This window comes from Malaya genurostris, chromosome 1, assembly GCF_030247185.1.
Source record: "Malaya genurostris strain Urasoe2022 chromosome 1, Malgen_1.1, whole genome shotgun sequence".
Lineage (NCBI taxonomy): Eukaryota > Metazoa > Arthropoda > Insecta > Diptera > Culicidae > Malaya > Malaya genurostris.
Genome location: NC_080570.1, coordinates 155,588,395 through 155,601,552, shown reverse-complemented (window position 1 = coordinate 155,601,552; position 13,158 = coordinate 155,588,395). Strand labels below are relative to the sequence as shown.

The 13,158-nt window shown below is 38.0% G+C and overlaps 1 protein-coding gene across 1 annotated transcript; it reads right to left on the bottom strand.

Moving 5' to 3' along the window:
• Window positions 1-458: 458 nt before the first annotated feature.
• Window positions 459-11,132, bottom strand: LOC131426295 (uncharacterized). The gene is made up of 3 exons (XM_058588914.1): window positions 10,918-11,132; window positions 1,243-1,366; window positions 459-1,174 (listed from the first exon to the last, which is right to left on the bottom strand). Exons 1-3 carry the CDS (start codon window positions 10,957-10,959, stop codon window positions 960-962), a joined length of 381 nt encoding a protein of 126 aa, XP_058444897.1. The 5' UTR covers window positions 10,960-11,132; the 3' UTR covers window positions 459-959.
• Between the last annotated feature and the right edge of the window lie 2,026 nt (window positions 11,133-13,158).

The following is a 13,158-nucleotide window of genomic DNA, read 5'->3' as shown; positions in this document are numbered from 1 at the left end:
ACTATTGGTAAAATAAGTGTACTTTAATGTTTCAAAAAACATTTGAAAGTAGATATGATAAAATAAAATCTGTCACTTGAGTCGAATCGAATAAACTAGCAACCCCCCGACAGACTCATCGATTGACGTCATGACGCCCGACTGTTCCCTCCTTGTCACGAGTATCCTTTTAAAGGGACAGCATATTCGACACGAAGCACTTTCTCTTCCTCCCGAACGCACACACACACCCAGAGCTACCCTCATCGGTAGCTCCATTCAGTGACGCGTGCCAGCATAACTCGGTCCTTGCGATGGAATGCGGTGTCCTCCCGTTAGATCCTGCACTCCGGATAACGGTATGAACTTTGAACAAATCTTGTTTGGGCACGGGTTGGGTTACCGTTTTCGTTGCTGGGCACTGGGATTCAATTCGCTTCCGTCGGACACGTGTAGAAATACATGATAAACCCTGTTCGTTCGTTACGTTAAATACATTTTTTATTTAAATTTCTCAAAAAAAATATAAACATGTATCAAAAATTCGATGATATTGTTGTACAATGGGTAAAGAAGGACGTACCGGAAAAAAAATTGTCCGCTGGTTTGAAGCGTTGCTACGCTACGAAAAAAAAAATGCTAAACGAAAGCTTGCCAGCAGGCACTGGTGCTGCCATCTGTTGTACTGTGGCGTGACGACGCCGTCTGGCGGCCGACACCGGGCACTGTGGGCTGTCTAAAAGCTATGACATAGATTTCACACTTAGTCCACTTACATAGTTTCGATTTCAGAGAGGTTGTACATAAATATCAATCTTAACAAACTAGCGTCTTATCGTTTTTGTTTTTTGTGTGTAATTTATAGAAGTAAGTTATGAGATTACAGTTCTCTTTATCTCCTGTCGCTGATTTTCCAGCGATTGTATGTATGTATGTATGTATGTATTTGGCATGTTGTCGGCGCTGCCCCGAGCGCCAATCTAATCTCGGAAGGTGAACACGGCATCGAAGAAGAACAGGACCCCGTTGATGATGGCCAGGGAACCCTTGGAGATGGCCATTCGTCGGCGGTCGGTTTTGAAGCCACTCTCCCAGGCCTGCAGGATCAGCACACCGGACGCGATGAACATGGCACAGCCGAGCAGACTGAAGAACAGGTCAATCTTCTTGTTGATCGGGTTGCCTAGCAGGTAACCTGTGGTGTGAGAAAATAGGTTCTTCAATATCTTGATATATTTCGTTTCGTTTCCTTTTCTGTCTTACCGGCAAACAATCCGATCAGGATGATGCTGTAGCCGACGAAGGTACCGGCGACCAGCAGAATCGTCATCTCGTCGGTTTCGCCCAAACTTTTGTAGTGCAGAACTACGCAGCTGATGGTGAGGGCCTGGAATGAAGATTCAATGGTTACATACAAAAATTCGAATGTTCGTTAAAGTTCATTTATATTTATTTCTTAAGAGGTGTTATTTAGCCGTTCAAAGGAAATGTCATATGCTTTAAATAAAATTTTCCATCATCCAATCGTTGGGGACTGTTGGCGGCTATCTTTCACGTGGCCCCTATGGAAGAAGTCACATGGCGTTAAACCACAAGATCTCGGTGTCCAATTCCGGCCATACAAAAACATGAACCGCATCAAACAGTTACACGCTGAGGATAGGTTCAAAAGTTAAAACTAAAACTCTGAAACTAAATCCTAACTCAAAATTCTGAAATTAAATTTTTGATATTTCTGATTCAGGAACAAAATTCAAGATATGAATTCTTGATCTGGATTCTGGACAATAAATTCAGATCTAAACTCTAAACCAGAATTTTTGAACTGATTTCTGAACCAGACTTCAATTCCTGAGTTTAGTTTCAGAATTTACTTCCTTAAATCAATTTCAGAATTCAATTCCGAAATTCATTTACAGAATTCAGAACCATGATGCAATTGAATCTACGGTTCTACGGTTGTCGAACTAGATTTTGGAACTGGATTCAGTTTCTTAAATCAGGTTTAAAACTTAAGTTCAGAATTCAGTTCTGGAATTAAATTCAGAAAGTGAATTCTGAAAATTACTTCAATTCTAGAGCTAAGCTCATGGACTGAATTCTTGATCTGAATTCCGACCTGAATTTCTCAATTGAAATCGGAATCTGTCTGAATTTGTTTATTTGATTCAGCTCAAGTACCAAGAATGGTTATCAAAAATAATCAACTGTTGTAAACCACGGATAAATTTCACAAATCGTTCATTTTTTGAACCATTGAACTATTCCTCAAAAAACTATGCGAAGCTTTCCTGCACTGAGTATGTAAAACTACACAAAACAACTATAAAATGGTTTGTTGTATTTAGTTAACTTTAAAAACTGCCGCAGAAAGCATGGACGCACTTTGATTTCGCTGTAAATAATTCACAAGTGTTAGATATTCAAATTTTTTTCGATATACTGATAATATTTCACTAAAACAACAGAATATTTTCTTGGCGACAAGTTTTGACACTTTTTTTCTAATCTTTTTCGAACTGTTGAATGGTTTCGGCTGCCGAAACACGTTTCCTAAGATGTGCCTTCGTTAATGCCAAAAATTCCTCAATTGGTCGAAGTTGTGGGCAATTTGGTGGATTCATATCTTTTGGGACGAAAGTGACATTTTTGGTAGTATACCATTCTACCGTTGATTTCGAGTAGTGGCAAGAAGCAAGATCTGACCAGAAGACAACAGGATCCTTGTGGCTTCGAATCATGGGTAGAAGTCGTTTTTGTAACCATTCCTTGATGTATATTTCGCTGTTCATTGAAGCAGTGGTCATGAAGGATTTCGAAATCTTACCGCAGCTACAAATTGCTTGACAGACCATAGCTTCCCAACCAAATTTTTCGACTTCAATCGATGTCTCGGACTGGTTTAACACTTGCCCTTCTCGCACCGTATAATATTGTGGTCCCGGCAAGGATTTGTAATCGAGTTTCACGTAGGTTTCGTCGTCGATGATTATGTAGTTCAAATTTCCAGCAAGAATCGTATTGTACAGCTTTCGAACCCTCGGCCTGATCGATGCGTCTTGTTTCGGACTACGTTTCGGTTGTTTCTGCTTCTTATAGGTTCGAAGATTCAAACGTTCTTTAGCACGAAGAACATTTGACTTCGAAGTGCCCACTTTTTTGGCCACATCCCGAACTGAAACCTCCTTCTTTTGCTCGAACGCCTTCAGTATACGTTTATCCAACTGAGGGTTAGCAGGACCTTTTTTCGACCCGTTTTCGGTTTATCCTCAAAGTTGTTATCCTCACCGAACTTCCTGATTGCATTTCGCACGGCTTTTTCACTTACTCCTTCCATTTTTGCTATCTTTCGCAGTGACAGTCCGCGTTCTGTGCACCATTTGTACACAATTTTTCGACGTTGTTCTGCTGAAAGTCCACGCATTCCGAAACAAACTAATGAAAACGAATAAACAACTGCACAAGTGGTTAGAGAAGAGTGTAAACAACAGGACGCAGCCATAAAAATTGACCGATTCTGAACCATTGCGAAATGGCAGCGGTTTTTGGTTGCGTCCATACTTTCCGGGACAGTCTTTAATTTATATTTCTAGAATAAAATTTCAGATATGAATTCTAGATCTGGATTCTGAAACTAAATCTTAGATCTGAACTCCCCTTCTGAATTTCGGAACTGACTTCTGAATGCTGGACCTAAATTCGGAATTCTATTTCAGAATTCAATTCCCGGAACAGGAATCCAGTTCTGAATTCTGGAATTAGATTTTTGGAACTGGTTTCTTGAGTAGATTTTATAACTAAATTTAGTTCCTTAATTCATGGTTAGAATTCGAATCCAGAGTTTGGATTCAGGAATTGAACTTAATAATTCTCGAATAAAAATCAAGATTCGAATTTTAGATCTGGATTCTGAAACTAAATTTTTGATCTGAACAACGAGTCTGAATTTCGGAACTGACTTCTGAATGCTGGAATTCGGAACTTGGATTTTTAAAATGAATTAAAGAACTAAATGCATGAACTGAATTCTTGATCCGAATTCCGAACCTGAATGTTGCAACAGAGTTCCGAGTTTAGCTCTTGGATTCGGCTTAGTCATACTTTAGCATAGATGCAGTTACACAGTTAAAACCTTATTTCGATCTCGACGAAAAAAATGCTGAAAACGAACGGCAAAGTGATATTTTACTGAAATTTCGGCTAAGATAACTTTTTCCAAAATTTTCGTTTTATTATTTCCGATTTCTCGGCAATTCAAAATGTTATACTGATATTCGGTTTTGTAAATTACCGGGTTTACCAGCAATTGGTCGTTTTGCCGAAATCAGCAAATTAATGATATCAACTTTCCGAAATCTCGGTAAACAACTTCTAGACAACCGAAATTCGGTGATTCATCAAAGTAGCCATCTTTTTTCAGTGCAAAAGTGAGTGATGTTAATAAGTGCATCTGCTCGTATGTGGAATTAGTTGCAGATAAAAATTGAATCCTGATATTGCGATATGTTTCGTGATATTTAGAACAAATTTGTTCAATGTTCGACGATTATTCGTGACAAGAAATCGCCCAGAGCATTCTTACGGGATAAAGATCCTCGCATCGCTAATCTGCTGCATGAAATTGATTGGACTCCGGTATGATATATTTCTTTAAATATTGAATGCTTAATTGAGCCATTACTTTCGTTGTAACCGGAATATGATTTTCTGCGGAAAATCGAATTGTAAATAACATGGAAGTGCATCCATTCTACGGCGTATATGTTTGGCAATATTTTCTTCATGGGCCACATTTTTCCAAACCTATTAGTTCAACAGCCAACATAATGTTGAAATAAATAAATCAATGATAACGAGTTTTAATTGGAATGTTTTATTTTTATATTTAAAATTTTATTTTAATTAATTGCTCAAAATTTCGGCATTAGCTCACATGCTTGAACACCGATTATTTCGGTAATTTGTTTCCAAAAGCGACGAAGACTCGGTAATTTCTAGTTTTCTCGAAACCGAAAATCTCGTTGAAAGCAAATTATCTGTCAAATAAAAATATCGAGAATTTCAGTTGTTTTAATGTTTGCCGAGCACTCGGCTGTTCAAATTTCGGCAAAGCTTGGCCGAGATTCGGGGTAAAAATCTAAGTGTGTACGATTCTGGAAGCGAAACAGTAAAAGTTGCAAAATTCACACAACCAGTAAACTTTTGTTCGTATTCATGTCCTCTAGTTATGGAGAACTTTATGGAAAAATGAAAGCCTGCAGACATTTTTTTCGGATTCACAAACTTAAGCAACTTTTTTAGAATGATATTTAAAATTTTTACCTATCATCTCTGCTCCGTGCAGTCATCATCAGTGTATCAGTTTGATAAGTGTGTTGAATATATATTTGCTCGGACCAGAATCACAGACTAACAGACATGACACTATAAGTAAATTATGATAAACATAAATTTCCGTCATGCACTAGTTCCACCTATATTGAACTGCGCGAACTATTTACTATCGGTACACCCCTTGTGTTATGTAAAAGTTTTTGAACTAGTTGGTTTCCCCTCGTTTGTCAACACCGATCAGCTGCTTGCAGGGATGCCTGATTTCAGCAGACTTTGTGTAATACTTGAAAATTAATCGTTGCAATAAATTATGGGGTTACATTGATAATACATTCAACTTTTTTAGCGATGTTGGAAAGTAAACATTTATTTTACTCCACGTTGTTCATCTAGACTATTTTTGATTGTGTTGGTAATTTTCACCCGAAATCAAATGGCGGCCGACAAGAAGTAAGTAAATATCATAACAAAACATTCGATTCTGTTCGATTTTCTATTGCATTGGAAGAGAAGAAGTAGGCACAATTCTGTTTTTAGTTTTAGCAATATGCATTAAAACTGTATCCTGCATGAAATTCGCATGGACGTATACAAAACAATATATGACAAGCAGGCCCGTACCCAGGATTTCGTTTCGGGAGGGGCCCACAAATAAGAAATAACGCATCTAACTAAAGATTCTATATGTGTCTAGTTCTAGGTGTGCCTTTAGTATCTTTTAATTTTTTTTGAGAGTAAGTGCAAGTAATTAGCAATTAAAATTAATACTCACATATTTTTGATTGAACAATGAGACTTTGAAGCAAGAGGCTCTATGTGTCAAAGGGAAGGGTTCGATTTTTTATATATCCTTTATCATAACATATAACCCCATAGTTCGGATTCGACTTCTGTTTTTGGAAAAACTGAGTGAAGAGTGTTAAAACCTTCAACTTCAAGGGTGTGCTCTTATAAGTGCGACGCAAAAAGGAACAAATATTTTGGAACTATTTAGCAAGCTCTTCTAGTTTTTTTGTTTAAATTTGTTGATTATTTGTCGAACAGAGGAACAAGCCGATTTTCACAAATTTATATGAAGTGCCTTATAATCTCACATGATCCTATTTAATTTCAGACGTGCAGATTTCTTTGTAAATCAGAAGATTTTTAAAATAAGCTGTAGACATGTTTTAGTTGTCAACTTTTCTGTAGATTTTTGATAATCACTTTTTTCGTAGATGTTCGTAAAAACTTACAGACTTTTGAAATTGCCACGGACTTTTATTTTTGTTTGCTAAACAAATTCCGTGCATCATTCTTTATAGAAAACCTAAAGTTTGCAGACATTTTTTCGAGTTTACAGACTTTTTCAACCCTTCGAGAATATATATGAAATTTTTACCTTACATCTCTGGTTTTGATATACAGGGTGATGAGTATTAAAAATTGAAATTCGTCATTGGGAGTGACGATGCAACAACAGAAAAATCTTCTTAGTAGCGGTCAAAAACTCCAAAACGAAATTCACATAAATTTCTCAGAGACGACTAGGATGATGTGCACAAATGTAGGAATGGATTCAAATGAAAGGTTTTATGGTTTCATAGCCTTCTATACTGTTTTAACCGAATCCGGCTTCCGGTTTCGGAACAGGTTCCGGACGTAGCGATGATGTTTTTCTTTTTTCGAGGTAGTCCATGAAAATTATACTGTGACAGACCCAAAGAACCGACTTCATAACCGTTCCGCCCAATTTCAGTCTATTGTCGGTTAATCACTCTGTTCTCTGGTGTATAATAATGGGTCCAGGCTTCGGCAACAGTAACCAACCGACACCAATTTGAATCAGCATAAGCGAACACGCCTCTGAAGTGTGCTCGCGTTCATCTTTTTAATCTTGAGTATGCAAGTGCGGTGTCCAGCGGCAGAACATCTTTATCATTCGCGGATTCTTGCTGAAACTTATGGAACTTTCTGGTCATCCAGTACCATTTCCTTTAATTTTGACATTGATTTTTGTAATCACAATGCAAGGCCTGCCACTACTGGTTTCTCTCGAAACCTCTATTTCACGGTGTAGTCCTGCAATAGCTCCGAGTTATTTATTCAACTTGTACCTCCCAAAAAAAATTGAATAACGAAAATCTTTTTGCTTTTCTCATGTAGACATAGTATGTAATCACTGTGAAAACCGACTTTTGAACCGAGACTCACTAACAATTCGAATAAGTTCGTCGAGATAATCCAAACTAAAACTTTTAAAAAACTTAAATTTAGTTAAAGGGTCTTGTGGCCAGCTATGACGTTCCAGAATTTTATCTGGCTCCGACTTCCGGTTCCGAAATTACAAGGTTATTAGCGTTCAAAAATAAGAATATGTGAACTAACTTTTCTCGGAGATGGCGAAACCGATGTTCACAAACTTATTATCAAACGAAAGGGCTTAAGATCAAACAGAAAAATTCTGAATTTCATTTAGATCTGACCTCCGGGTCTGAAAATACAGAGTGATAAGCACAAAAAATTCGATTGCAAAACTAAGCTGGCTATTTAAAATTATTCTAATTAGCAGATCTTGTTAGTTAATGGCCAAAAAACTCATTTCTGTTCCCGATTCTGGAAATAGTGATTAAAATCCCAAAGAGGAAATTACTTCCGACTTCCGATTTTGGAATTATACAACTTTTCCAATATGTAGGTCTTCTAAGTTGATGGCCGAACTAAGTGGTTTTTACTATACCGGTTCTCAGATTGCGGTTCAAGAAGAACCGGAAGTAGTGGTCAAATGAATGTATAAATAGTATGTATCAAAACAACCGATGAAGGTGTCAGATTTCGGGAGGGGCCAGGGCCCCTTGGGCCCCCCCTCTGGGTACGTGCCTGATGACAAGTTGTTCTGTATGAATGGCAATCTCTAAAAAAGATGAACACAGTCTATATGACAGACTAGATGTTTTTGATAGGGTAACGTGGCGCGTGACATATGCGAGTACTGTCCCAACTAAAGGAATATTCGAAATGACCGTTAAAATGATTGAAGAATCCAATTAGAGTGTCCTGTGTATTAGTCTTTGCCATAATTGCGAATTGTTTTTTTACCCAAGAAATTCAATTTTCTTTTTCAGCGGATCGAAACAAAATATCTTGGTATTCCGTTCCTGTTTGTAGAATTCGATCGCTTTGTTTCAACAGCCTTCGCAATCATTGAACGGCAAGTGTCACGATTCTGTTGACAATAATATAACTTCCAAGTCGTGAACCGAACATACGACAGCTGGCTTCCAGGGTCAAAATGTCCCGTTGCCAAAATTTCTTAATTATTTGCTGTTGCCAAAAAAAAAAACAATTTTAAATTAGCATAAACAAAGGAAGCGTTTCTTTTTTTTTCAATCTTCTAAATCTTCATAATCGCACGGGGGTAAAAAAAAGTAACATAAACAATAAGTCGATCATCATCAGTTCAAAGCTACCCTCACAAACGAAAACCGTGTCTGTGTGTGGACAGTTCCTGGAGGAATCGATTGCGATTAGCATACCAACTTGTTGTTGTTCGTTTGAGATGAGCTAAAGCTCGGTTTTAAACAAACAAAGGTTGGCAATAACAAATGTTTCACTGGGAGAAAAAATAAAATAAAACACTGTAGCCTGTTGTAATCAATCTCCATATTTTTTTTCTGCAAACAAAATTCCACATCATCCATGGTCTGCCTGGTCGAAATTCATCATCGCAGCCTACTCCGCACCGGTTGATGGATGACATCAGCGTTTTAAAATTATAAACACATCGCACCGAGCGCGGCACGCCGCCTGCTGGCTTGCTTTGATGAGTGCAATAAATCAATGCAAGCACAAAAAGGTTAAAATAGGCCTAATAGTTAGGTTGTTCCTGCGATTAGTATTAGTATATAGAATAATGACAGTTCGAATTCCGGGCCCTAACGCAGATCGGATTCGTGATCTCACCTGCCCTGGGGAACGCGACGAGGTGAGATCACATAGAATTGTTGGCATCAGGGTCACCGCGTCAGAGTTCTCCGCAATGACGATGAAGTCATGATACGGTTTGAAACAACATAAACATATTGAACTGAAACAGAAATGAATGTGAGAGATTAATTGAACGCGATTAACTCGACGACTGTGGTTCTGCCGAGGTTGACGGTTTGTGGAAGCCTTGACCTACTCGAAGCGGACGGGCGGTCGGTAGAGAACTCGCTTATGGCTATGCCTATTTCTGTCAGGTTTCCGTAGGATCCACGATCAACTCTCGAACTCAACTCAACATTCCAAGTGAATATACAATTGCTTATCAAGGCCGAGCGCACGTTACTCCACAACAACAATAACAACAACAACAGGGACAATGATATCATCGGATGTGTATAGCCTTTTATTGTGCCAGCAGTGACATCAGTGTCTGGAGGCGGTATCCTCCCTTCTGTCACACAAAGTCGAAGAATGCCGCATGGATTAGCCGCACGTTCGGTTAATTCAAGTCAATTGTAATGGTTTTGCAACCGCTTTGTGTCCCAACAACAAACTTAACAACAACGAATTGACAATTTTTGAAGCTGCGCAAAAAAGCAAAGCCTACTTTTCACTGTCCGATTCTAGACGGCGATGGATTTTGATCTTGGCTACGCCAAGGCTGAAATTTTGAGCTTCAAGTCAAGTCAGATAAAATTGACGTTATAGTTTTGTCCATCGATCCGGTGATTTTCAATCACTGTGGCAACTGAACTCTAAATCTGGACTAGATTTCAAGCGACACACATGCATTCAATTCCGTCTGTTTTACGATCATCCTCCTTCTCAATATAATTTTAGCAATGTATAAATATAAGAAGAATTGTTGGCCACGCCGCGTCACTACGCATTATTTTCCTTCCCCCACTTTTCCGGCATTCACTCGCGTAATGACCCCCACTGGAACAGACACTAGACAACTCTGGCCTGACAAAAGTGCGTCGTCCCCCGGCTTCGGATGAATTTTTTTTTTTGCGCGTCCGCTAGACTGGCGCCAAGTTCTCCACAGCCCTTACTTCCGCAGTCGTAGAATATATTAACTAATCCCACAGATTGTGTTGTGGTACAGTTGTTTTGTCTCCGATTACTCATCACTACTTCCGATTTGCGGCTTGGTGACATGGCGCGGCATTGGATCTCGTATTCTCAAACATTGGCGTGGTGTGGCATGGCTTCGAAACCTAGCTATTAGTCATCACTTCACTTCCTCGGAACACAAATGCTTGTATTTAATCAAGCCATCAAGCCCAACAAGTAGTTCCAGTGTTGCCAAGTTCAAAAAGACAGGCAGCTTCGACATTCGAAAAAAATTCTTCCGAAACAACACTCTACGACCCAATTCGAGGTGTGTCCCAAGTGCGTCCTATTAACTGAGCAAATAATCCTCCTCCGGTCGCTGTCGGTGGGTTATCAGTCGTCAACAGAACAAACCGATATTTACTTACGGGGTTTATCAACGATTAGAATGTGTCAATTTCGGGCACTTTACTGCCTGCTATCGATAACCGATAGCCACCACACTTCCACACCGTTGACAGTTTCCCGTTGTTTTCCCCCACATAAATTAGAAAAAAAACCAACAAAATTTTCGATATTTACCAACTCGAGGAATTTCACGATCGACAAACGGCTAACGGCCATCTTGAAGCTTGAAGGTTTCGAACTAAAAACCGAATCACCAAAGAACACCAAAACTACTCCACAGGTAGGTAGCTTCGCGGACTAACGCACAAAGTGACAAACGGACCCGAACGTAAAGTACTCCGAACGGTTCTACGGTTGGCGCGAAACTGAACCCGATGGATGGATTGCAATGCGGTGTCTACTAAAAATAACAAGACGATGATGATAACGATGATGATGATGATGATGATGATGGAGGCGATGATGATGAGGGCGATGACGACGCGACGCCCTGCTTCTGGATCATGGAAACCGAATGGCTCGAGTGAGTTTTACGACCCAAGCACGACACGGCGGCTTGCCCGGTTTTGTTTGGGGCAGTAGGGAACAGGCAGGCGGTGGCGACGGAGTACAGTGAGAGACTGGATTTTCGACGGTTTCGGATATAGTAAGGGATTGTGACATTTCTCACATAGTAAGGCATAAAAAATTTCAAAACTGAACTCACACCAATTTCTTAGAGATAGTTGAACCATTTTCACAATCTTGTATTCAAAAGTAAGATTTTAAAGTCGGACTATTGAATCTTAACCAGATACGAATTCTGGTTCCGGAGTAACATCATTTTGTGCACAAAGAAAAACTGAATTTAACCGATGCACAGTGGTCCCAATCATGTCAAAACACGCGTTTTTTTATTTATGCTTCAGGGGTTAATTTTGGAGCTTTCATGTCATCAGAAGAATTTCTGTTTGAAATAGTCCGCTTCTTTCAATATAATCAAAGTTGACAGTAATCCACCTACATGTGAGTATTTTGCATACAATACGAGATAGAGCAATCATGTCTTTAGAAAAATTGTAGATCATGTTCAAACAAAAAAAAACATGCCAAAGACATAAACAATTTAAAATGCATTGGTGTCGAGATATGATGCACTGTTTATTATGGACCCCCAAAATCAAGTATTTCCACCATAATTTTTTTCAATGAATTTTTATAATTTTCGGATGTTCTACAGTTATATTTTATTTATCAAAATACATATTTTTGTCAGGCTGCATATTTTTAAGTTCACAAACTAAAAAGTTTCTGAGCAATTTAATTACAAAATACTACATATTCAAGTATCAATATCTCGAAGATGAAATATGTGGAACCAATTTCAACAAAGTTTGAAAGCATAATTAAAACAATATTAGAAAAATTAGTAGTCACAACTTAAATTCACTTAAATTTATATGAAAACACACTTTTAAAATAGCATGTTCTAACATAACCCAATATGCATGTAGCACCTTAACATACAGTATTCGTTAACCTTGCACCTTAAATATTGATCAAAGCAAGCGAAAGAATAGGGGCCGAAAAAATAAAATAAACAAAAACGGAGAGGTCTCCTGATACAGTGTTCCTTACAATCTAAAGTGAAATACAAACCGCTAAACAGATTAACAATATTTAATTGAAGAAAACGTTGAAAACTTCGTCTACTTTAAGAAAATTCTTTTTTCCTTGTCTGAAGTTTCCAACTGCTCCTATTTTCTCGCTTACTTTGAAAAATATTGAATTTAGGGTGCAAGGTTAATGAATACTGTGTGTGTGTGCTAAATATATATTGGGGAATGTTTGAACATGCTTTTTTAAAAGTGTGTTTTTTATATAAATTTAAGCGAATTTAAGTTGTGACTACTAATTTTTCTGATAGTGCTCTGATCATACTTTCAAACTTTGTTGAAATTGGTTCCACATATTTCCACATTTTCGAGATATTGATACTTGAATATGTAGTATTTTGTAATTGAATTGCTCAAAAACTTTTTAGTTTGTGAACTTGAAAATATGCAGTCTGACAAAAATATGTATTTTGATCATTAAAATATAACTGTAGAACATCCGAAAATTCTAAAAATTCATTGAAAAAAGTTATGATGGAAATACTTGATTTTGGGGGTCCATAATAAACTGTGCATCATATCTCGACACCAATGCATTTTAAATTGTTTATGTCTTTGGCATGTTTTTTGTCGTGAATACGACTTACTCTACTATGGGGCGCCTTTTCAAAATTTACCCTCTGAGAGAGTGATAAGTTTTTGATCGTGAATATCTCTTGTTGTATCTAACGAATCTAGATAATTTTTGCTACATGCCATCGGGAATATGATCACAATTTTATGATAAAATTTTTAGTTGTGTGACATAATCTCAAATAAT